Source organism: Monomorium pharaonis, chromosome 10 (genome assembly GCF_013373865.1).
Source record: "Monomorium pharaonis isolate MP-MQ-018 chromosome 10, ASM1337386v2, whole genome shotgun sequence".
Taxonomy (NCBI): domain Eukaryota; kingdom Metazoa; phylum Arthropoda; class Insecta; order Hymenoptera; family Formicidae; genus Monomorium; species Monomorium pharaonis.
In genome coordinates, this window is record NC_050476.1 from 7,977,147 (window position 1) to 8,003,120 (window position 25,974).

The 25,974-nt window shown below is 28.4% G+C and overlaps 2 protein-coding genes across 6 annotated transcripts; both read left to right on the plus strand.

Annotated features, from left to right (window-relative positions):
* The first annotated feature begins 5,912 nt into the window (after positions 1-5,912).
* LOC105836581 (DDB1- and CUL4-associated factor 8) lies at positions 5,913-16,469 on the plus strand. Of its 4 annotated transcripts, none has more exons than XM_012680701.3 (9): positions 5,913-6,122; positions 8,828-8,998; positions 9,205-9,413; positions 9,531-9,707; positions 14,143-14,384; positions 14,550-14,715; positions 14,836-14,992; positions 15,280-15,407; positions 15,508-16,469. In XM_012680701.3, exons 2-9 carry the CDS (start codon positions 8,959-8,961, stop codon positions 15,577-15,579), a joined length of 1,191 nt encoding a protein of 396 aa, XP_012536155.1. In that variant the 5' UTR covers positions 5,913-6,122; positions 8,828-8,958; the 3' UTR covers positions 15,580-16,469. The 4 variants fall into 4 exon arrangements, with proteins under 4 accessions (XP_012536155.1, XP_012536156.1, XP_028044703.1 ...); XM_012680702.3 differs by having other exon boundaries at positions 8,846-8,998; XM_028188902.2 differs by lacking the exon at positions 5,913-6,122 and having other exon boundaries at positions 8,093-8,998.
* Positions 16,470-19,706: 3,237 nt separating this feature from the next.
* Positions 19,707-25,547, plus strand: LOC105830599 (coatomer subunit beta). Of its 2 annotated transcripts, none has more exons than XM_036292976.1 (9): positions 19,707-19,831; positions 20,023-20,442; positions 21,208-21,541; positions 21,852-22,140; positions 22,238-22,578; positions 22,673-22,934; positions 23,020-23,826; positions 24,639-24,874; positions 24,960-25,547. In XM_036292976.1, exons 2-9 carry the CDS (start codon positions 20,075-20,077, stop codon positions 25,188-25,190), a joined length of 2,868 nt encoding a protein of 955 aa, XP_036148869.1. In that variant the 5' UTR covers positions 19,707-19,831; positions 20,023-20,074; the 3' UTR covers positions 25,191-25,547. The 2 variants fall into 2 exon arrangements, with proteins under 2 accessions (XP_036148869.1, XP_036148870.1); XM_036292977.1 differs by having other exon boundaries at positions 19,714-19,895.
* Positions 25,548-25,974: the final 427 nt, after the last annotated feature.

Consider the following 25,974-nt stretch of genomic DNA (forward strand, 5'->3'; position numbering starts at 1 on the left):
AGTAAACAAAAACTTTATTTGATTTAGCATCAAAAAGATTTTGTGTTCATCTTTTTATGCATTTATTAATACACAAGTTATTTAAAAAATTACATGTTTCTTATAAATGTAATATTATAAAATTAAATACTCTTCTTTTAAAATAAACACAAAACAAAATTAAAATTATAATTAAACATAAAAAGATTTTAAATCAAATACAAGAAATAACTATGTACATTAATTGCATATATATACATACATGTCTCTATAAATAAATATAATTATCTATATATAACCAAAAATATTAAATAAATAATTTTATTTTTTATTTTATTTTAAGAAACATTTATTATTTAAAATATTGTATACAAAAATTTTTGCAGAAATTGGAAAAATTTCACTTTATTTATGAAGGAAACACCAATTTGTGCCACTGTGAAGATGTTAAAAAAATTTAATTGATTCAATTCGGGACACTTTCTTGGATAATTTTTAATGCTGAATAAACAGTAATCCAGAACAGTCCCGCACAATCCGGAACGTCTGGTCTTTATTAAAGTGCTTATTGTAAAATGACAATGTATGCTTTAATATGATAATGCTAATATCTTAATGTTGAAAATATCTGTATGAGTAAAATTTATAACAACGTGTGTGAAAAGAATAACACGATAACGCACGGTCTCTTCAATCAGATTTTTATCTAATCTTGTTAGTACGTAATCACGTAAGTAGAGTTTTTAATTAATATGTACAGCGTCACAAATTTCATAATATACATATAAAAATTATATATTGCCCAATTTATTTTATAGAAGAGAAAGTGATATTACGCCCCCCCCCCTCTCTTCATTTAGAGTAAATTAAGAGAAGATACTGTATAGGATAAGATATTTATTTAATTTTTACATTTGTTTTTTTTTACATAAATGAGCAACGCGCTAATCATTTAGTTGTATGCTAGCAGGGTAAATGTCTAGAATAAGTACCGGTGCGAAAAATCAATTTTTTTCAATACCAATAAACAAAACTATATATTATAGAAATGGAATGTAGAAATGTTTTTAAGGAGAGGCAATTTGATTTTCATGGCAAAAACCACAAAAAAACCATAAAAAACAAAGGTTTTTTCCATTTATTTCCTATAATGGGAATTTTGAAAAATACTTTAAATAAAGTTGTAGATTTCATAAAAATACACATTTTATGTCGTATTAATTTTTACCATAAAGATAATAGTTTTTGAGAAAAACGACATTAAATGTTCAAAACTTTATATAACTCATTTGAAACAATTCGAGTTTTATTAGTTAATTTTATTAGCTAATACTGGAAGGAGGAGAGGGAGAGACAAAGCCCCACCAAAATGTCCATACGTTCTTTGTACTATTGTGTTTTTGACTTTCCATGCGAAGCGAGGTCCACCCATATCTCTTTCCCTCTCCGGTTACAGAGCAAACGATGTCCACGTTTGTACTGCATCACATGGGTTTGCGACTTTAGATTTGAAATTGTGGCTAAATAGCGACTAAAGCTGCGTTCTGTTTCATGCATAATCATGCGCATAATGCATCTTTGTTGTTTGTCCGACGTTAAACAAAGATGAACAATGCATTATGTGCATCATGCGTGAAACGGAATGCAGCCTAAAATTGGTTGAGTTCGAGTTAGGAAAAAAGGAAGACGGGATGTAGGGAGAGAGGCGGTGCCCCTCCCCCGCCCACGTGTTCTCTGCACCACATGGATTTGCAAACATGCAATACTTTTCCCAATCACTGCGATCGCATTTATGTTTTTTTTTTGTTTTTGCCAATTTTTAATAATAATTTAATGAATTATGTTCAATAAATTTATTTATAGTTTTAAAGGCTTGGAAAAAATCAGTTTTTTTATTTTCTCCACGGATTTTTTATTTTCTCCACGGAAATTTAAAATTTACATTTACTTTTGTATTTTTAAATAACTAGAGTTTAAAGTTGGTCTGTTATTTTCTGTTTTTAAAGTACTTTTTTTAGTATTAATTACAAGGAAAACATCAACTCACAGTAAATAAAAACAGAATTAATATATTTTTAAGTAATTTATTATATTACTAAAATATATTTTATTTTTAAATTAAACTGTAACTTATAATTTAAACAAAAAGCGTATTATATATAAACTTTATGAAATAAAAATAAAAGCATTTACATGTTTTAAGCCAATTAAAACAAATTATAAAATTTTTTTAATAAAATAAATTATAATTTTTTAAAAAAATTTAACCTTATTTGCAGTTCTAAGAATTAATGTTTTTATAAACCTAGTATTATAAATACAATACGCGCGCGCGCGTGTGTGTGTGTGTGTGTGTGTGTGTGTAAGAAGAATGTAAAAGTTTATGTATGTATATAAAAGTTTTTAAAATTAGTTTTAATTTGTAGTCAACATATAAAAATCACTTACTGATATATTTGAGATGTTATTTTATTCTTTGCACAACGTACAACGTCGCAAACAATAACGTCTGGCTAACTGCGCTAGTTCAGAGCGTCTTTTTTCCAATACGAAAACATGTAGAAAGAGATACACTCAGAAACGTCTCGGAATTAGTGTAATTAGTATAGCTAGGCATTTCTGTTCGCATATATACAGCAAACAGTAATTAAAAAAAAAACCAATTAAAAAAAACCCGTTTTTTCTGTTTTTTTTCAGCGATTTGAAAAAAGCGGCTTTTTTAAAATTGTAAATTTATTGCAAATTTATTGTATGTTTGCAAATCCATGTGATGTAGAGAACGTATGAACATATATACACACAAAAAAAAAGTAGCACCATTAATATGAATATTGTGCATTAATCAACCATTGCTCACACTCTGTATAATATGAATGATCCTACTAAATGCTAAATTAACTCTAGGACAATAATCTATAGATAAAAAAAATTCTCTTACAGTCTGTACTAATAAAAATATATCCAATAAACGCGTGGAAGGGGAGAGGCGCCTTTCTCTGCATCCTCTTCCTGTTTTTTCCTAACTCTAACCCAACCAATTTTAGTTGTTATTTAGCCACAATTTCAAATCTGAAGTCGCAAACCCATGTGGTACAGTACAAACGTGGACGTCGTTTCGCTCTGAAAATCAAATTGTCCCTCCCTAAAAACATTTCTACATTTCCATTTCTATAGTAGTTTTGTTGATTGGTATTGAAAAAAATTGATTTTTCGCACCGATATCTATTCTAGACATTTACCGCTAGCTAGTCGTAACATGACAATGGTCATTTACTTTTATTTTCAAAAATTTTATTTATTATGTGTTGACAAGTTAAAAAAATACAGTTTTGATTGCATTTTATACAATAATTAAAACTCATATTAAGTCCTTGCAGAAAATGATCGTAATGCGTTTATTAATATAATTAGTTGTTACTAAATAAAATGATCGTTTTTGATTTTTTAATTTAACTTTTATTTTATAAACATAATATAAACTTTGTTAATTGAAATAGTCTTCATTTTTTACACACTTGGTCCAATGTGTTATAAATGGTCAGAGTAAGAGCAAAGTTTTCCCTCATAACTTCAAATTCTTTTAATGAATTTTGCGGTACCAGTTTTTGCCTTTTTGTAAGAGTTATAATTGGCGAAATGTTTTGATGCCGTTTTATAAATTATGTCCACATTTATGGTGTTACTTTGATATATTTATTTATGATAAAAATACAAAAGCTGTTACAAAGTGCATGAAGACAAGTAAGAATAGGCATGTGAGTTTCTTCGTAAACATAAATAATTTTTCCTTTTCTGCAATGTACAGAAGAGAATATCCCCAAATAAATATATTTCTGCATGTTGTCTGCATAGTGACAAAATTTGCAGATTATAAATAATGGCATATGTAGGGTAAACTGGGTATTGTAACGAGAGATCGGTTGTAACATCGCAAATAATTCGACAACTGCTCACGATAGCGTGTCTCACTTAAGGGAGTTCCGCTGCTAAATCCAAATAAACAGATTTTTATGAAACTTTGTAGAGAAGTCCAAATTAGTGATATAAATTGACTGTCAAAATTTCAGAAAGCTGAACTAGTTATAGTTATTTAGATATTAAATATTTTATTAACCTTGGTTCTTATGGGAATCGATAGATTTTCAGAATTTTTCAGTTTTTATTGTCGTATTAAACATAGAAGTAATGAACAGATGTTAGTAAAACTTTACAACAATACATCTTAGCTGTCCAGAAAAGTACTGTTAAATTTTTGAAACGATGCACTTGCTTGTTTGAGTGAAATAATTGATAAGATAAAAAAAGTTTACAATAATAGAAGTAATACAGCGCGTAAGTGTGGTAAATGTGTGCTAGTGATGTAATATGAATTTCAAATTGTTGTATTTAGTTATTTAAGGGTGGTATAATAGTAAAAAATGTTTATTCTCAATTAAAAAAAAATATTTTAGTAATGAATGTAGTACTTTACAGCCGAATTTCTTCTTATATTCACCATTATTAACTTTAGACCATATGTTGAACTTGGGCTGTATTAATTAATATGACAATTGACATTGAAATAATCCTGAGAGAATGTCATTAAAATATTTAACACATTACCCACAGCATTGAAAGATTTCAAAAATCTTTCAGAAAGCTATCAATAAAATATGAAATATTTCAAAAAAACATTTCAGACATGTTTCAGATATGTTTCAGATACATGAAATGTCCGCTTTCATGTAATGTTAGAAATATATCTGAAATATTTTTGAAATCTTCAAAAATATATCGGAAATATATTTTTGAAACTTTTCAGAAATATTTCAGATACATTTCTGACATGAAAGTGGACACTTTATGTGTTTGAAATATATTCAAAACATGTCCAAAATATTATTTTGATATATTTTATATTTCATTGACAGCTTTCTAAAAACTTCCTGAAATCTTCCAGTGTTATGTAAAAACGATCACCCATCCAAGTGTCTGCCATGGACAACGTTGTTTGACTTCGATGGTCGCACGCAACCTAACGCATAGTGATGATCAACGAATACTTTATGTTTATGCATCCACAAATTTGTTATAGATCATTTCAATAGATGTTGTCAGAAGAATAAAACATGTATAATTAACTTATATTTTTATAAATTATTATAAGGTAAAATTTTACAGTTTTTTACTGACAATGAGTTCCCACACAACACACTGCCAAATATCTATCAGAAAGTTTTTTGAAAGATGTGCTGTATGGGGCTGTACTCAGCTCACGTCGACGCGAGAAAAAAGATTAATAATGTAAATAAAGCAAAAGTAGTTATGTTAATAATATTTTAAAAACTTTTTTATATTTTACTTTAGAAATCAAATAAGAAATATTTGTATTAAATATTTTAATGACATTCAGGATTACTTCAATGTCGATTGTCATATTAAATATAAAATTTTTAAAAACTTTCAATGATATTTTAGATATTATACATACAAAATACTTCTGAAATATTTTACTGAAGAAGTCGGAAATGATTTTGATGAAATGTTTCACAAATATTTCTAAATGATTACATTGTTATATTTCAATATTAATTCACAAGATATCTTTCAGAAAGCTTTCTGAAAGATATGTGCTGTGTGGGTAACTTAGTTGCTGCCAACTTTAATATATAGATATACAAAGTATTTGTACAAAAGATATAAATCTTGTGGGTACGCGTGCTTGAGAAAAAAGGCGGCAGAAGAACGCGTCTACCAGAATACAGAGCAGAAAAGTACCACGTACAACTAGAACGGAAACTTCTACGCGTGGAAAAACATAAGAATATACGCATGTTCAGTAATCACATAAAATACATATAATATAAGGAACATAAAACTACTAAATACAATTTTTCTTACAACACCATATACAGTAAAAAAAGGAGGCAACAAAATTTGTTATTTGAATATTTTTCTTTACTTGAACCCCTGTGCCACTTGTTGTGTCGGGCCTGAGCAGAGGAACTCCTTTAAAAGGTGGGGAAGATCTTTGGCATGTATGAATCATAGATATCGGAAGATATCTTTCGATATTTATGGTACGAATTTGCTTGCCAGCCGTATGCTTCACAATGTGTGTGCCGAGTGTGTTATAAGAAATTATTGTGTTTTTGCGACAAAAAGTAAGTATTTGATTCTAAACTATTTTTTATTTTTTTCTCTTATCGTGTATCCTACACATATACACATTATTTTTTAATAATAACTGTATAGACATTTATTTTTTATAAAAATAAAATAATATCAAGAGACTGTAATTAGGGACGGTCGTAACATTTCCTTTGTGGTCGGTATGTTTTCTATATGTTCTATATGTTTTGCTTTTGTTTGCTTTAAAAAAGTTTATTTTAGTTTGTTTTCTTATCAATATGACATTATCTGATCAAAATTACTGTGATTAAGAAAAAAGTATTTTAAGTTAATTAGTTACTGTATAAAGCTTTAAATTTTTGTGCCTTATGAACTCTGATCTTAATAATCGGTGATTGTAACTTTTAGTAACAAAAAAATATTATCTTTCTAGCAATTTTGGAGTTTTTTTATGTGTTTTACTATCGATCCTACGTCCTGTACGTTACAACCGTTTTGAAGTTGGGGTCAGCTGTCAACATTTTACCTTTTATCTTTTATATCTTTAATGTGCATCTTAATCGTAGTAACAAGAAAAACAATATTACCTGTTTTTAGTTAAATAAAGACGATTTATGGAACACTAATTAGTTTTGTTCTAATTGGCATATCAAAGTTTCTACAAGCAATTGAAGTCAAAATATTACAACCATACTCAGTCTCCTCTACTCAAAGATTCTCATATGACATGAATGCTGTCAGCAAAAAAAAGTTTTCTAATGTTATAAAAAATTGCAATAATATATGTTGCTTATTTTGTCAAAAGCAAAATTAATCCATTATTATTAAAACAATGATTTAAATAAATGTTGAAATTTTATAGTATAATAGCATCACAATTTATAAATAAATATTTGCATGTTATGTTTAGTATGACTATTTGGGTCTGTAAAAGATATTTTTCTTTTATTTCATTTATAGTTAGAGCTTTTACAAATACATTTATATTTACTCATACCTGCGACAAATAAAATACATATAATTATATGTTTTGTTGAAAATAAAATCATCAAAATATACGAAAAAAAATGGACAGTCTGGTTTATTTTCGGATATTCCGATGATTTTATTTCTAAGAAAACGTTATCGGATTTTGATATAATTTAAATGATTGTAAATATTTATTTGTTACTTATTAATAAGATAATCTACCCAGATAGCACAGAGATTCAAAAAGAATTCAATTTTATGTCACCAATTATGAATTCTTTTTGAGATGCAAAAAGAATTATTTTTATAAAAAAATATTTAAAAAAAATTCATAATTGGTGACATAATTGGTGATATACAATTGAATTCTTTTTGAACTCTCTGTGCTATTTGGGCTAATCATTATTCTTAAGACATTTTTGTTAGTGTATATTTTTGATACGTAAAGCAATGATGAATTATATGTGTAAACATACAAACTTTTTCTTATTTTGCGCGTTTTTATATACGTGCGTTTTTATACATGCAAAATTTATGTAATAATGGCATTCAAAAAAGAAAGCTATTTTATAACTGTAAATTTCATAAATTTTGTAAATTTAATTGATATATCTTCTTAGATTTAGTTAAGACAGAGCATGCAAATCATAAATGCATATAACAACAAAAGTACTATATCTATCATACGTTAGTTTTCTTATACATGCATTTATGATTTGCATTGTGTAATATATGTTATTAAGATTAAATTGTTTTTAAAATAAAAATATATTCAGGAAAAAGTTATTAAATGCGATGGAACTAAAGAAATAACACAGCACTACTTTTAGTGCGGCGTTTATAGCACGAGATTATCATCTTGTTTTCCCAAAAATTGAATAATAGAACCCATATATTATTATATATGAATAAATTTGTCTTTTAATGTTCTTTAATTTTTGACCTTACAAAATTTTCCAAATTTTGCAAACTAAAAGGTAGAGGTGGGGGTAAATTAAAAAATTTGAAATTTTTGAAAAACATAAGTATACCATTGTAAAGAGTATAAAATACTATAAAACTTTTGTATAGAACATTTTCTTATAAACCTTATATTTTTAAAGATATTCGCCAAAAACGAACAAATGCGTTATTTCCTAGGAGTGGTTTCAACACCTAAACGTCGATATACGTGACTAAAAAAATTTGGTCTAATACTCTTTTACGCTACAACATTTCCAAAGCTCATTGAAATCGATGAGGGTTACTTTCGATCGTTTTCTTGTAAGGTGCAATATCTCCGGATTTAAGTCTCATTTTCAATATAAACGCATTAAATTAAAGGATTAGGTGTCATTCTATAGCATCCGGGAAAAATAGTCTAATTTTAATAATTTTTTAATAAAAAATATAGTGAATAGAATACAAAATTTGTTTAAAGGCCTTTATTGTATATACTTTTAAGTGTATTTACGAATTAAAAAATGTTTTTGTCACATAATGACGGCGCCAGAGCTAACTAAAGGAAAACCCCTTCTTTGGTTTAGAGATTTTAAAAGATTTATGTAATCAAAAAACAGTTAACAGAGAATAATTATTAAAAAATTGTTTGTATTAGAAATAAGTTACTTTGACATTATCATTACAATTATCATATGATAATTTTGCTTTTTTATACTCAACAATCAAAATTGAGTCAACAATCAACAATTGCTGTGAATAACCACATAAACCTAATAAATACATGCGGCAATGTATTTCTCACTCTTCTTTTTTTCTGTCGTCCTAGTACAGATCTATATTACAGATCAAGAAAAACTACGTATATAAATTTTCTGGTTTCACAAAAGTGCAATCAAGTTCTTCAGAAAGTTTATCTCGAGTATAATAAGATTTGGCAACAATCTCGTGTGGAAAAATATGCAAAAGGAACAATTAGATTCAGTTATTACAAATCCAGGTAATTGCTTAATTATTTTATCATGCATGAAATTTTGGTAACAATAACATATATTTATTATTTATAATTTTATAAATATAATTGTATTTAAAAAGTGCAGGTATTATTAATAATAGATACATCAATATCTGATTATTAAACGCACAATTATGTATATTTATATATGTCACAGTATATTTGAATGTAGAATTTAGAATTTTAAACAGGTATTTCGATTAAAGGAAAAACAGCTGACAAGAAATTGAATGAAGAAATACCTAACAAATGCCTAAGGAGAGAAAAACAGCTTTCTAAATGGCATATTGTACCAAATATAATAAATCGCCAAATAGATAGTTCATTATTCCAAAGAAAATATTATGATTCTTTAAACGCAGTAAAGCGGCTTAAACTTTGGAATTTTATTGATGAAGAAGTAAATTATTCACCTTCCGTAAACGCTATATATTGAGTTGCATGATATTTATATACTTTACTGTGATTATTAAGCTATTATTGTTGATACTTATTAATATTCTATTATTATTTATAGTCTTTGATAACGTCCTTAAATTTCAACGAAAGAGGAAATTTATTGGCGAGTGTCTATGGAACTAAAATTTCTATTTGGAATTGGGCTGTAGAAAAAAGGAGTCACTTGTGTGATATAACACGTTTTGTTGACAGTGACTTCTATTCTAATCTGTCAACTATCTACACTGTAAAAAATGTATGTAAAGTTACACAAATAATAAGTGTAACAATTAAACAATAAAAAATGGAAATGTACTTTTACAAAAATTAATATTTTTATTCTTTATTGTGTAAATAATCTTTTATATTTTATAGAAAATTAAAGATTAAAAGTATAATTTACAGATTTTATGTAGATGTAAATTTTTTTGTAATATTAGAAAACATTGATAATATTACATAGAATACAATAATTTTACAAATTATAATTTTTTTTACGTAGGTATATATTCAGAAAAATGGAATGGCTGTAATTAACCAGCCTGCATATTTTTTAATATATAAGATAGTTTTTGTTTAAATATTAATTTGGCATTACTCTCTAAATTTTCTAGAGTGAAACATTACTCTAAAAGAGTGAAAATCGAACATATCTAAGTTCGATTTTCAATCTTTTATTAGAGTGATAACCCAGGTAGCAAGGTGACGTCTAATTGACGGCATTTTTTGGTCATTTTATGACGAACCAGACGTCATAATGTCGAGATAAAATGACGTCTAAATGTCGTAAAACTGACGCACATTTGTCTCATCTTAACGACGTCATATATTGACGTCAAAAATACGTCATTATTTTCATATTATTGACGTCGTTTTCAAGAAGCTAGTATCGTACATTTGACGGTATTTTATTGTTATTTTTATGACAAAACATAGGTTTTTAGATTACATTTAATAAAGACGACATTTTAACGTCATTTTTATGACTATCCCAGGTAGTAAAAGCCGTTATTTTGACGTTTTAGAAAATATTTCGGGTACATGTCCTATATATGCAGTACTTGCATTATGAAAATATCAAAATAACATAATTATAATGTAAAAAAAAATCTACCTTGTTTCTCAACAAGCATCACGGCCCACCACACCATAGTCACATTTGGAATTGCCTAACTTCCCCGCGGTCACCCATCCAACTCTGAACCGCCGTCGACGTTGCTTGACTTCGAAGATCGTACGCTACCTAGCCCTTTGTGATGATCCATGAACACTTGATGATCATGAATACATATTTGTTATAGATCAGTTCAATAAATGCGAGAAACATGAAACTTGTAGTTAACTAATATTTTTATAAATAAATATAAATTTACAGTTTTTTTCCTGATTTTTACATATGCAAAATAACATGTGGAATAACTTATAGAAATATGTTTTTGCTCTGTTCTTTTGATAAAGCTAAATTATACCGCAGACAAAACGCAATATTTATAAAATATTTATAAAATATTTATAATATTTATTTAAATATTTTATAAATATTTTATAAATATTTTTGTGGTCTTATATTTGACAAATCATAAAGATTTATCATAAATATTATAAAAATATTTATGAAATATTTATAAAATTTACAAAATATTACTTATACAAATCTTTATCTTTTATTTACCATAAATATTATATAAAATATTTAATCTATATTTTAATATGTTGAATAAAGATTTTTTTCTTCGTATATATAAAATATGTGTAAAATATTTATATAATATTTTGAAAAAATAAATATTAATAAATATTAATAAATATTTATCATAAATATTATGTGCTGCCTGGAATGATTCTAAAATATTGATAATATTAATTATATAAAATATTATATTAATTTTAATAATGTTGTTTATTAACCAATCTTTAAATAATGATAGTTATAGGTAGTAAGGTGTCGTCCACTAGACCTCAATAATTTGTCATTTGAGGTCAAATCGTCAATTATTACAAAGAATTATAGTTAACGTCAGTAATTAGTCACTAATAAAATCTTATTAATACGTCGTAAAATGATCAATTAACTGACGTTATTAATTAGTCAAGAATATGACGTCGGAAATACGTTGTAGGATGGATAAATGACTGACGTAATTAATAGGTCAAAAAATGACGTTACTATTACGTCTTAATTTGGTAACATGACGTCTGCGACCTTAAATGACGAATTATTGACGTCGTATTAACGTCACCTTGCTACCTGGGAAATCACTCGAACTTAGATATGTTCGATTTTCACTCTTTTAGAATAATGTTTAGAGCAATAAAAATCAAAACAGTATGTAAAGAAGTATCGGACAGTTATTTTCAAAATTCAACACAAAGTATATAAGATATCGCGAATTCCGTAACCTCACATTTAGTCCACAATCACTTTCTCTATTCTAATATTTTATTTGTGTAATTGCATCAATTATAACGTAAAAATTAATATTTGTACGTAATATACAGTATTATAAAAAAAGTTATTATTCAAATCTTATTTAAAGTTTATATTCTATTGAACTAATTTATATTGAAGTTTATATTGAACTAATTTATTATTTAATATTTTCCATTTATTCATAATTTTATATAAATAATTAAACAACTATAGTAAGGTAAATGTCCCTATTCCCGACCATTGTTCCCTTTACCGACCATTTTGACGCGAAACGTTGTTTACGAGCCTGCTGATTCATCAGCTCGTTTATTAGTGAAGTACAAAAATTGCAGAATTCATGTAGTACAAGAGGATTGTAACGTGTATTTCTTGCCACACGTCACCATCCACGCGTATTCTTAAGAGTGAGGTTAAGAATTGTCAGTCGTCTTGTCGTCTAACACTAGTCCGTATTTCGTTCAAAATTCTTTTGTAAAGAATAATTTAAACGCTAAATGTTTTGTTATAGTTTGATTGCCATACTTAGAAACAAAAAAAATCAGTCGAAAACTGTTATTTTTTTATTTATTCGATGGTCGAGGTTAGGCACAGGAAAATGCCTGCATGTCCCCGTTGCCGTACATATAAACGTCACTGAAGAAAAGAAACGTATTATTGAAGCCGAAAGAGAAAGAAAACGCTTGAAACGAGAAGAAAAGGCGAGAAAAAAGCAAAAGATGTAAAATTGACTGAATCAAAATAAAATATTGATTGAATTAAAATATAATATTGATTGAATTAAAATAAAATACCTATTTGCATGATTTATGTATATTTTTTGTTTATTATTAATTTATGTTCGTTTTTATGTTTATTTTTTGTTTGAAACCTCTGCCTTGCATGCTCTAAAAAAAGGTGGTCGGTCATGGGGGCATGTCTGGTCGGCATTAGATACAGCTGGTCGGTAGAGGGGAAACGCACACATGCTTTATTCCTCTCTATTTAGAAAAATACTTGACGAAATGGATTGAGTCTATGATTTTTGGAAAGTGCATGGATGAAGCTATCCACCAGTATAAAACTCTTTATCCAATTTATTTTCGTCACGCTTGACAACGCCATTCTTTTGTTGGGTCGGCCTTATAGGTGTCGGGAATAGGGACATTTACCTTAACACGAAAAGAAAGTTTTAAACTTTATTTTTAAAAAATTTTTATTTATTTCTCAAAGCTTCTCATATTATGTGCATTGTAACATTATTAAAATTTTTAATCTTATCGATATAAAAAATATTTTGTATAGTTACAGAATTTTTTATTTTATATAGAACATCTAACAATTATATTATCTCAGTATAACATTATTATTTCTGCAAACTTAAACAAAAAATTAAATAATAAAATGTACAACTTTTTGAATAAATTTTGTTTTTTTTTAAATATTAGGTCAAGTTTGTATGAATACTAATACTAATCTGGAATTGTAAAGAAAATTCTATAAATATGTAATATTTTTAAATATTTGTAAGTAATAAAAAATTTTAATAATATTATAATGCAATATGCATTTTACATCAATTAACTTTTTATTTAGAAAAAGTAATTTTTTAGCTCGAAATATAACGAAACTATCATTCCCGAAACAAAAAATCTTGATTCCCGAAGCAACAAACCTTGAGAATTTATGGTCGTTTTTTCAAAATTTTCAGGAAATATGGCCTAAACATTGACAAAAATTTTGGAAAGTACATTACTTTATTGCTACAACACGTTACTTAAAATTTCATCCGTTTAACTTAAAAATGGGTGTAAAACATTATTTTGGGATCAGTGATGATAACGTGATGTATCCAAATATTTTATATAAGATTTTCCAAGATGGCAGCTGCAATATGAATATAAAATATTTGGATACATCACGTTATCATCACTGATCCCAAAATAATGTTATACACCCATTTTTAAGTTAAACAGATGAAATTTTAAGTAACGTGTTGTAGCAATAAAGTATTGTACTTTCTAAAATTTTTGTCAATGTTTAAGCCGCCATATTTAATTTTTCGTTGAAAATTTTGAAAACCACGGATTCTGAAAGATCAAGGTTTTTTGCTTTGGGAATGATAGTTTCGTTATATTTCGAGCTGGAAAACTACTTTTTCTAGGCAAAAAGTTAATCAATAGTAAAATGTTCATTTGAGAAGAAATATGGGTTAATGCAGTTATTTTGATATTATTATATGTATGTTTTTCTAATCCCTTTTTTAAATTGTACGTCATTTTAGACTAAATGGTTACCATTAGATATGGAATCTCTTATGATTGCTTCTTATAATAATGGAGAAATATGGTTAATTAATTTGGAAACCAAACAGTGGACATTCTTGGGTCCAGAGCGTGATGTGTCTCAAGAGCATGAGATAAGCACTGCATTTAGTGTACATTCTGAAACACCTTATATGATTCTTGTTGGTAATAAGAATGGACAGGTGTTTTCAATGGATATCCGGAACGGCGCAATAAGGGAGTAAGTCATGTAATTAAAAAACTTAAACATATAATATTTATATTTTATTTATTTTTTACCTACAACTTATAGCATATCTGTAATATCAATTTTTTGCGTAATAGAACACACGTATAATATATATATGTATATGTGTATGTATATATAATATATCTTTTTTTACAGATTACTTACTGTAAAGGAAGATTTGATAGGGATGCATCTATTAAATATAGATTTAAATCCTTATAATAGTAATGAATTTTGTATCACCGGCTTCAGTCGTTACGTGAGAGTGTACGATCGGCGAAATGTTTCTATGCCGCTTCTTAAATTGTGCCCGAATTCTATGGTACGTTACATTTACGTGTATCACAATCCCACCTGCTTAGTTTAGTAAAATAGTATAGAACGGTGTTCGTTCTTTTTTTAAATATTTAACATTTTATATATGCAATTTTAAATGTCTTAGACAAATCAATACATTACATTTGTGTACGCTATGTATAATTACAATGGAACTGAAATTCTGACATTGATTGATATGGAAAACATATATCTATTTGACAAATTAACATCATCAAATTGTGAAGCTCATAAATATCAGGACTCTAGTATCACCACTTTCGGTATGTTATACATAAAATGAAATTATATTACATGTTATGTTCTTATTTCATAGCCTTCTTAATTTTTAAGTTCCTTTTTCTGCATAAAGAAAATTAATAAAATTTAGTAACAGGATTCAATATATAAAAAAAAAATTAATAAAACTTTTTAATTTCTCTAATACTTTTTATATTCTTTTTTAAATAATTTATCATTATAATCGGAAAACAATGCTCTTAGACACTTAAAAAATTATAATAATTTATTATTATTTGATGTTATATTGTCATCTGTTGCTTTATTGCAGTGCCGCAAGTTAAATTTTTTGGATCTAAAAGCGAATATGTTATGTGTATTTCCCAATGCGGTGGTATATTTATTTGGGACAAAAATACGAAAGTTCTTGTAAAACGCATGACAGGAAATCGTCATAACGTGAGTGTTTTTTATTTTAGAAATTTGATGAATGAACTTTCCTTTTTATGCAACGTATGAGAATAGCTGTAAAAGATATCTTTTTAAATTTAATTTATAGAGGCTTGAAGTGCATCCGCACCTGCCCGTATTTGTGACAGCCGAAAAAGGTATCTGCATATGGCATCCGTAAGATTTCATAAAAATATTTTTACTCGTAATTATGTAATTGAAGAGCGATTATTTATATACATATATATATATATATGTGAGTGTGTGTGTGTGTGTGTGTGTGAGTGTGTGTGTGTGTGTGTGTGTGTGTGTGTGTGTGTGTGTGTGTGTGTGTGTGTGTGTGTGTGTGTGTATTATGGTCAAAACCCGCAGCGCGGGCGTTCCTAGGATTGACTGGTCAATGCGTGGAACAACCAAGCGTTTTAGTCAAAGTCTGAAGTAATTTTTTTAGTTTCTAACTTTGACCAGCCATGTTAGTCACTCCTAGGATGGACTAAAAACACATCAGTTAAAAGCCAAAATACAAAACTATTTCGGACTTTGACCAAAACGCTTGGTTGTTCCGTGCATTGACCAGTCAATCCTAGGAACGCCCGCGCTACGGGGTTTGACCATATGTATGTACTGGTCAACAAAATTAACGCATATAAAAATTTGTATCAAAATTTTGCATAATTTCAAATAAGTATAACACCGCCAAAAATTATCGCATTTTTATTTGCCAAAAAGCATTTTAAAGCTTGAACTCTCTACTTTCGGATGAATTTTGGCGATTTTAATTATCTTTTTTTTTATAAAACGGCACAATGATAAAGCTTAACCCGTCAAAATAAAAATTTTTATGTAATTTTGTTGCATTGCATCTGTTGTGAAAAAATTCGCGAAGACTTTCTGCTACTTGCATCTTACAGCGGAATCTTTTCCCTTTATTTTGAATGGTTATTCATCGCTGTGCGATTTTTTTTTGATCAAGTTGTTCAGATTTTAAGAAAAAATCGTAATTTTAATTTTCAACGTTTATTACCTGTGAATAGATCAATGTGTGTACAGCGCTCCGCAAAAAAAAAAAAACAATGGAAAGCTGAAAGTTTGCACTTTCAAATACTACTATTGCTTTTTTTGTAGATTCACTTTTTCTAACAACAAATCGCGTTTAAAGATTGCGTAAAAAATTACATATTTTACGGTTTTTATTTAATTCTTATATATATTGTCGTGAAGAAAGATCCAATCACATCGCTAAAGCAAAGTTTTATAGTACGATTTTTTTCCAGTAATAAACACTAACGTTTTTTCATCAATTACTGCTTGTAAACATTCTCATATGTTTATGCATTTTTCAATAATGTCCTGTAGAATTTTGTGTCAAATTTGCTTAATAAGCACTTTTCCAACTTATCAATTAACATTCGAAAGTGCAAATTTTCATTTTTCATTGTTTTTTTGCGGAGCGCTGTATATATGTATGTACATTGATCTATTCATGAGTAATAACTGATGAAAATTAAAATAATTTTTTTTTTAAATCTCAATAACTCGATCAAAAAAAATCGCACAGTGATGAACAACTACTCAAAATAAAAGGAAAAGGTTCCGCTGTAAGATACAAGTAACAAATAGTCTGCAATTTTTTCCACAGCAGATGTAATGCAATAAATTTAAATAAAAATTTTTATTTTGACGGGTCAAGCGACTTCATCATTGTGCCGTTTCGTTAAAAAAAAAATCGCCAAATTTTATCTGAAAATAGAAAGTTCAAGTTTTAAAATAGTTTTTGGAAATTAAAAATGCGATAATTTTTTGCGGTATTATATTTATTTGAATTATACAAAATTTTGACACAAATTTTCGTAATATGTGCTAATTTTGTTGATCAGTAAATGTTTCTATATATATTTACTTATGTAATAAGAAGTTAAAAAATTAATAAACATACCGTCCAACACGTATCTTTTTACATCATTCAACGTATTTTTTTGAAAGCATAATAGATTAATTTTTGTAATGCATTCAACTTGATTTATACAAGTAGGTAATAATATTAATTAAAATCTTATAAAAAATTTTGATTGCAGTTTTTTGAATTGTTTCATGTATTTTTGTGTCTTTTGTAAATACACTTGATAAGGGCCAGAAAACGTCTGGCCGAAACGTTGTGTAACATTTAAAATAAAATTAAAATAAAATTGCCAGAATTGTCACTAAATTACCAATTATATATTTTTACCGCTGGCAACGCAAAGATTTTTACTTTGACATTTATATATTTCATGATTCTTTTTTATATTATAATAATTTTAATTCTTATTACCCATTTAAGAAATTTTGTTGTTTAAAAAAATTTTTTTTATTCTCTTTTTTATGATGTATATTATATGTATTTAAAATGGTTAAAACATTTTCTTAACAGTTCTTTAAATTAATTTACTATAACAATTTTAAAAGTTCGATTTTTTAGTACTTTCTTCTTTTATCGAGAGTCCAATGCATTAACATTATTTAATTAACTGTTAAACAAAAATTAAACTATTTTAAATCTGATCATTTGTTTAGAATCGTGGATAAAGTATGTACGTACTGTATCTCTGTATTTATATTTCTTTTACGATATTGTAATATAGACTTTAATGTAGATATGATATAAGAATTGGGATAAGACCGTAATGTGTATAATACTATTAAAATCGAGAAAGAGCTAATAAAATCATAGCAGAATTTTAGTGCTTTATAATACTCTTTATGTAATTTTATATATATTTTCTAGTTTTCTGAACTGTGCACGTCGCACTGTTTCTTTCTTTCTTGAAACACAATTCTTAAATTGAATTAAAACAACATTAATTTACAATATTACTTTGATATACATTTTTTAGACCTAGATGATGTAAGAAGTATTTATTTAATTTTAAGTATTTATCTAGTTTTAATTAATTTTTTATTAATTATCACAATATCAATTTAAATATATAGTAATTCATGTATTTGCCGAATGGACTTAGGCGTACGTCTTTCCATTATCACTAAATTATCGGATGTCGATTCATCTCACGCTTATTATATTACATTTTGAGAACAAAACATTTTTCTGGATGTTCGTACTTTATATGACATTTTCTTCATAATTTTTTACTACGCCATACTACGAGATTTATATGAATGATACTTTATTTAAGCAACATTTTTCTATTTGTATTTTATTATATAAAATAAAAACTTTTATATTTAAATAATTTAGACTTTTCTTTATAAAAAAAACTCAAAATTCATCCTTTTAAATAAAAAAAATCGTAAAGTTAAAAAATAACAAGAAATGCTATTTAACACTATTATAGCATCTTAATTTGTAGAAAGATTAATTATTGTTGTCGTATAGTCTAATTAAAATATATATAATTGTATCAATCTGTTCTTAATTAATTAACACATCAGAGTCTGCAAAATGGTCAAAAAACATTGATGCAAATGTAAAAATTTAATAAGCGCTTTAACAAAGCATTTAAAATCAATTAAAAGCGCGCATTATAAACACATGCACAGGACAGAATAAAATGCAATTTTGCAGCACTCTTACAACCAATTTTACCTTCTGGATGTATTAGAGACATATTGTATAAGGCCAGTTTTACAAAAAAAAAACTTATATAAATAAATATATGGACATATTATTTATATGAAAATTTTTTTACCAAGTCTCTTTAAGTATATAAAAAATATATAAATATGTGGAAAAAATTTATATAATATTTTTTACAAATAAATAGTAATAAATATTTATGAATATATTTTATATATTTTTATAATATTTTGTAATATGCTAAAAATATTACAAAAATGCACATGATCATTTTACGTACTTAAAAAATATATAATTTGACATAAATAGGTAAAAATTGCGTTTTATTAATTTATGTTGTATTGAAGAGCAGGGTTGGGTAGTAACATAAGTTAAAAAGTTAAAAAGATGAAAGTTAATAATAAAGTTAAGAAGTTAATAACTTTTAATTTATTTTAGTTAATCTTAAATGATTTAATTTTTAACTTTAACTAGTTACTTTTAAAACATATATTAAACTTTAACTTATAAATTTTTTTTAATAAAAAATTTTATCTGGACAAAAGAAAAAAATTATAAAATAAAAATACATTTCTGCACGAAAACAATATTTTTTTGTTATTTCGTATGTTAATAATTGGAAAATTATTTTCCAATTATATCTAATTTTATATAATTGCTCTATTAATAGTAAAAGGAGTTTTGAAATAGGGACACGCAGGTATATTAGCAAGCTAGCGACATCTCGCGACTATCGTCTAGTTACGGTTTGACACGTATGACACGTATACCGTTTCCCCTTGCGGCTAGATGTACCTAAATGTCAGTAAACTTTAACAGACTGATTATTTGCGTGTGTTTTTCTCAGCCCTAATTTTCGGTATGTGTACAATTTGTTCCTCGCAAGCGTCTCGTGTCAAGTTTCGATTTGCGGTGTCATTAATGTATGTACAGAGTAAACTAGAATGCCTGACATTTACATAACCTCACAAATTCTTTTACTGTTTTCTTACGTATAGAATTATTCGTAAAAAAACCGTGATATTATCAATACTCCGATCCTTTCCACAGATCGTAAGAAAGCTTTTCTCCATCGTGCGGCGTATCACAAACAGCTGAGAAAATGAGCACGATGACCGAGCAGCCGTGCTACACCCTGATAAACATTCCGACAGACACCGAGCCGCTGAACGAGTTACAGCTGAAACAGGATCTCGAGAAGGGTAGCGTTCAAACGAAGATTGATGCACTCAAGAAGACAATTCACATGATCCTGAGTGGCGAACGACTGCCGGGGCTTCTGATGACAATCATCAGGTTCGTTCTTCCATTGCAGAATCACACTATCAAGAAATTGCTACTGATATTCTGGGAGATCGTGCCGAAGACCTCCGGCGATGGCAAACTGCTACAGGAAATGATCTTGGTATGCGATGCATATAGGAAAGATCTGCAGCATCCTAACGAATTTGTTAGGGGATCCACTCTTAGGTAAGACTATACAAAAATGAGTGCGAGTTGTATGGGATGTTGCTAGGAAATATTAAACTGTATTAGCAACCATATTGTAAGAGAAAATATGTAAGAAAAAAATTAGGTATTACACATTGTTAAATTATTAATTTAATATTGTAATATTAATAATAATGAAAAAGCAATGTTCATAATATATTATAATAATGAAAAAGATTCAATTTGATAAAAAATTATATAAAACACTAATATGTAGATTATAAGCCAAGTAGGACTTTAAATACGTTCTAAAACTATGACAAATATTCTATAAATAGTATAAAAGGGAAAGATAGTAAAGTTAATTATATGATGAAAAAATTTAAAACCACAAATGCTTATGTATTAAGCATAAACTTATTCTAAAATTTGATCTAGTTCTTATATTATGAAAAGACCAAAGAATCTTCTTGATAGTATGTAATAATTAATGATATAATTTTTCTTTTTTAGGTTTGCAAATCTATTAGAAGATTTTCTGCGTTGTAGTGTTTATAATACTTGTTATACTAGACCATTGCAGTTCTGCTTGGCTTATCCATAATTGTTTTATGTGATTGTGATATTAATCTAGTTCAAATTAAAACAATATTTTAAGACCAAAAATAACAAAACATTTAAAGAATTAGGAAATGTATAAGATTTTACAAGAGATATTAATCACTAAGACCTGATTCTCCATTTAATTGTATTACACCTGTCACAGTTTTTTCATTTATGTTAAATTTGTTGTTAAATTTGTAGATTTTTGTGCAAATTGAAGGAGCCAGAGCTTTTGGAGCCCCTGATGCCAGCCATAACTGGTTGTCTGGAGCATAGACACTCCTATGTTAGGCGTAATGCGGTGCTCGCCATTTTTACCATATACAGAAATTTTGAATTCCTTATACCAGACGCTCCGGATCTGATTGCAAAGTACCTGGAAGGAGAGCAAGATATGTCGTGCAGAAGAAATGCGTTTTTAATGCTGCTGCATGCCGATCAAAACAAAGCTCTCGCATATTTAGCCGCATGCCTCGATCAAGTGCCGAGTTTCGGTGATATACTACAGTTGGTCATTGTTGAATTAATATATAAGGTATATTGAAATTATGCATAATGAAAAATGTATTGTATTTAAAAAACATAATTTGCCTAATAATTAAGGTGTCTGAGCTAAATAAGGTTCACTAATTTATTTTATTTTTTAAAAAATTCTTGAAAACCAGTTTTAAATTTTTTATTATTCTTTTATGCAGAATGCATGATTTTAAATTGTTTATTTTAGTTTTTGAAAACTTATTTAATTTAACATTTAAACAAGTTATTAAAGGGATCTTATTTAGTTCAGATATCTTATTATTATAGATATATTTTATAACTTATTGATATATTTTTTTCTTTTGCAGGTTTGCCTTGCAAATTCATCAGAAAGGGCACGTTTTATCAGATGTATTTATAGTTTGCTAAATTCACCTAGCGCTGCGGTGCGCTATGAAGCAGCCGGCACATTGGTGACACTTTCTAATGCGCCAACTGCGATTAAAGCCGCAGCTTCTTGCTATATTGAATTGGTTGTCAAGGAGAGTGACAATAATGTTAAACTTATTGTACTAGACCGGCTAATTGCAATGAAAGATAGTCCCGTGCATGAACGGGTGCTTCAAGATCTTGTAATGGATATACTCCGCGTTTTAGGTATACAATAATGCAAAAATAAAAATAACAAAAAACTTCTTACACTTATTAAACAACATTTCTACATACTACTATTATTGTCATGTATTTTTAATAGGATCACCAGCCTTGGAAGTTAGAACAAAAACCTTGGCTCTAGCCATGGATCTGGTTACAACTCGCACAATCGAGGAGATGGTTCAGCTTTTGAAGAAAGAAGTTCTTAGGACAGCTGGCGGTGAGCACGAGGATGCTGGAAAATACCGTCAGCTTTTGATACGAACTCTCCACACTTGTTCCATGAAATTTGCGGATGTTGCCGTTACCGTTATTCCAGTATTGACCGATTTTCTATCTGAAAGTAATGAAGCAGCTGCTACAGATCTTCTTGTATTCATTCGTGAAGCCATTCAGAGATTTGAGAATTTGAGACCATTGATCATCGAGAAATTATTGGAGGTGCGTATGTGATAGCGCACTAAAAAAAAAAAAAAAAAAAAAAAAAAGTGGTTGGCAAGATTAACACAAAAGTTATTTTTGATTCTTAAATTAGGTGTTTCCACACATACGATCTGTAAAAGTACATAGGGCTGCACTCTGGATTCTCGGCGAATACGCCATGTCGAAAGAGGACATTGAAGCCGTGATGAGTCGTATACGAGCAGCGTTAGGTGAGCTACCATTGCTCGAAGCAGAAAACAAACGTCAAGCTGGTGAAAAGTCCGAAGATGGTAACTCGCAAGCTACACCTGCGCAACTCGTCACTTCCGATGGTACTTACGCAACTCAAAGTGCTTTTAGTGCTGCATCTGCACGTGAGTAATTTTTACTGTTATATAATATATACAAGACATGTCCAATACTTTGTGTAGTATTATTCACATTGGAATTAATCAATAGGGAAAAAGGAGGAAAAGCGACCAGCATTAGTGCAATATATGATGGAAGGTGAATTCTTTATTGGTGCATCCTTGGCTACCACATTAGCAAAATTATCTCTTCGTTACAAAATTCTTGAGACCAATGTACAAAAGAGCAACAGATTGCAGGCCGAAGCAATGTTTGTAATGACCAGTATACTGCAACTAGGTCGTTCGGGTCTTCCCACAAAAGCAATGACACATGACGACGCGGAAAGAATTTCCCTGTGTCTCAGATCCCTCGCTTGCCCTACACCTCTTGTACAGAAAGTTTTCACCGAAGGATGCCGTGACGCGCTGGGTAGAATGTTGACCGCCAAAGCGGAAGAGGACTCGCAAAATCAGAAAGCTAAAGAAAAGCCAGGCAATATTGTCCAAGTTGATGATGCGATACAATTCTTGCAGTTGAGCCGAGGATCTGATCTAGCTGGTGGGGCTGGCGATATGTTTGAACAAAGTCTTAGCGCAGCTGTAGCAGGACGACCTGGTGCTAGTGGAGACGCGCCGAGTGCTCTAAGCAAAGTTATTCAACTCACCGGTTTTTCGGACCCAGTTTACGCAGAGGCCTTAGTTCATGTTAATCAGTACGACATTGTGCTTGACGTGCTGATAGTTAATCAAACAGAAGATACGCTGCAGAATTGTACATTGGAACTGGCCACTTTGGGCGATCTAAAACTGGTGGAGAGACCGCAACCTATCGTACTTGCACCTAGGGATTTTGCCACTATCAAAGCAAACGTGAAAGTCACATCTACAGAAAATGGAATTATATTTGGAAATATCGGTGAATGAAATTCAAATACTCAAGAAAAATTACAATACATTTTTACAGAGAAAATTTCCTTTTAGAATATTTTCCAAATTGTAATCGTGGGATAACATGAAGTGTGTTATTATAATTTGGGTAAATTATACTAAAATTGTATTAAATTATAATAATAAAATTTACTAAATTATTATACTAAATAAAATATATCTTACTAAATTTTCGCAGAATGATATTAAAATTCTTGATGTTGTCTCACAACTATCATAATTTTGAAGGTAAAGTCTAAAAGAAAATTTCTTTTGTTGCTGTTTTGGAAAATATAAATTTCAGGGTTTCTTTACAATTACATTTAAGAAAGAATAATAGTTAATGGTGGATTTTAGTACTTAAATATTTCTTGTATGATTTTATATACATTTTCTAGTTTTTTCCAAACTTTTCGTCGGTTTTAAGATAAATCAGAATAATAGTATTACAATATATTATTAATATTATAATATTAATTTGATTTTCAGTTTAATAATACTGATATAAGTATCTATAAAATCTCCACCCTGAAGTACTGTAAAAAATTTATTATGAAAAATATTTATACCTTAGAATGAAAACTTGAACCTTTCCACATTCTATGTGGATGTCAGCATACTAGACTATCGAGGTATATGGTAATATCTTTCTAGTTTGGAAAGAATTAGAAATTGTACATAAAATTACACAAGGAATATTAGTTGACCATGTGTTTTGATCATTATTGGGTCATTCTTGATTTTAATTGCGTTACCCATATATATGGTCTTTATATTAATTAGTATGTTTTTTTATTACAGTTTACGACGTATCAGGAGCGGGCTCTGACAGAAGTGTCGTCGTTCTAAATGATATACACATTGACATTATGGATTATATAGTGCCTGCAACGTGCACTGACACAGAATTCCGTCAGATGTGGGCTGAATTTGAATGGGAGAACAAAGTCTCTGTCAATACGACTTTGTCTGATTTAAGAGAATATCTTGCGCATTTATTGAAATCCACGAATATGCGCTGTCTCACACCAGAAAAGGTACATTTAATTATTTTATTAAACTTATTCTTTTCATTAAAATAATATTCTTGTTATCATATAAAACTTATCATTTCCTTTACAGGCTCTTTCGGGACAATGTGGATTTATGGCTGCAAATATGTATGCCAAATCGATATTTGGTGAGGATGCATTGGCGAATTTGTCTATCGAGAAACCACTAAATAAACCTGATGCGCCAGTAGTCGGTCACATTCGTATTAGAGCAAAGAGCCAAGGTATGGCTCTGTCCTTGGGCGATAAGATTAATTCGGCGCAAAAAGATCCGCTGACTAAAGTCGTGCAAGTCGCTTGAACTGTCTCCAACAAAATCCGTTTTACACAGTACAGTTTCTTCGAATCAGATGACTAGTTTTATGAAATTTATAGAACTTTATTATTAAATGATCTTTGCAAATTTATGGCATTTAAACCATGTTATTTGGACAACGCAAACGATTTTTCATAGGTATCTTTTTAGACTTGTGTATTATTTGACAATCGAAATACGTTAGATTTATTCATATGAATCAGTTTTAGTAGAATACATATTGATATTTGCCCATGTTAATTTGTATCATGTTTAATTTACATTACATCCTTGTCATAAGCCATACATGCAGATAAAATGTATTCATAGATAAGAAAATAAATATACAATGTACTTTACCTATGTAAGCCGTTTTTTTATTCCTCGTTAAATACAAATAAGTATAGGTATAAGAATGTAAAATTTATAATATATCTGTATCTTTATAAATAAAATTATCTCTGTGAAAGTGTTTTTATAATTCTCTATAGATTTTTTTAATATAAATATTTGCATTAAAACGTTGAAAAAGAAATAATACTTTTACATTTTTGTCGAAATTTAAAAAAATTTCTTGAATTTTTATCAATAGTAATAAGAATTTTTTTATTTAATATCTAATATTAATTTAAAACTGATTATTTCTTTATTTTATTTATAATTATATTATTGGTTTAAATATAGAATTTTGAAGATACCATTGCTAACAATTTTTTTTTGCATTGCTTATTCCGTTTTCAGTAAAATTATTATGAAATAGAGAAGGACAGAGGATAGTGAAACATTTTTT

Bases quoted from the DNA above. Each gene is read 5' to 3' on its own strand.
- LOC105836581 (XM_012680701.3), top strand. From the start codon at position 8,959: ATGCAAAAGGAACAATTAGATTCAGTTATTACAAATCCAG. The intron at 8,999-9,204 runs GTAATTGCTTAA...AATTTTAAACAG, and splicing joins TTCAGTTATTACAAATCCAG to GTATTTCGATTAAAGGAAAA. The intron at 14,716-14,835 runs GTACGTTACATT...TAAATGTCTTAG, and splicing joins AATTGTGCCCGAATTCTATG to ACAAATCAATACATTACATT.
- LOC105830599 (XM_036292976.1), top strand. From the start codon at position 20,075: ATGAGCACGATGACCGAGCAGCCGTGCTACACCCTGATAAACATTCCG. The intron at 21,542-21,851 runs GTATATTGAAAT...TTTCTTTTGCAG, and splicing joins TTGTTGAATTAATATATAAG to GTTTGCCTTGCAAATTCATC. The intron at 23,827-24,638 runs GTGAATGAAATT...TTTTTATTACAG, and splicing joins AATTATATTTGGAAATATCG to TTTACGACGTATCAGGAGCG.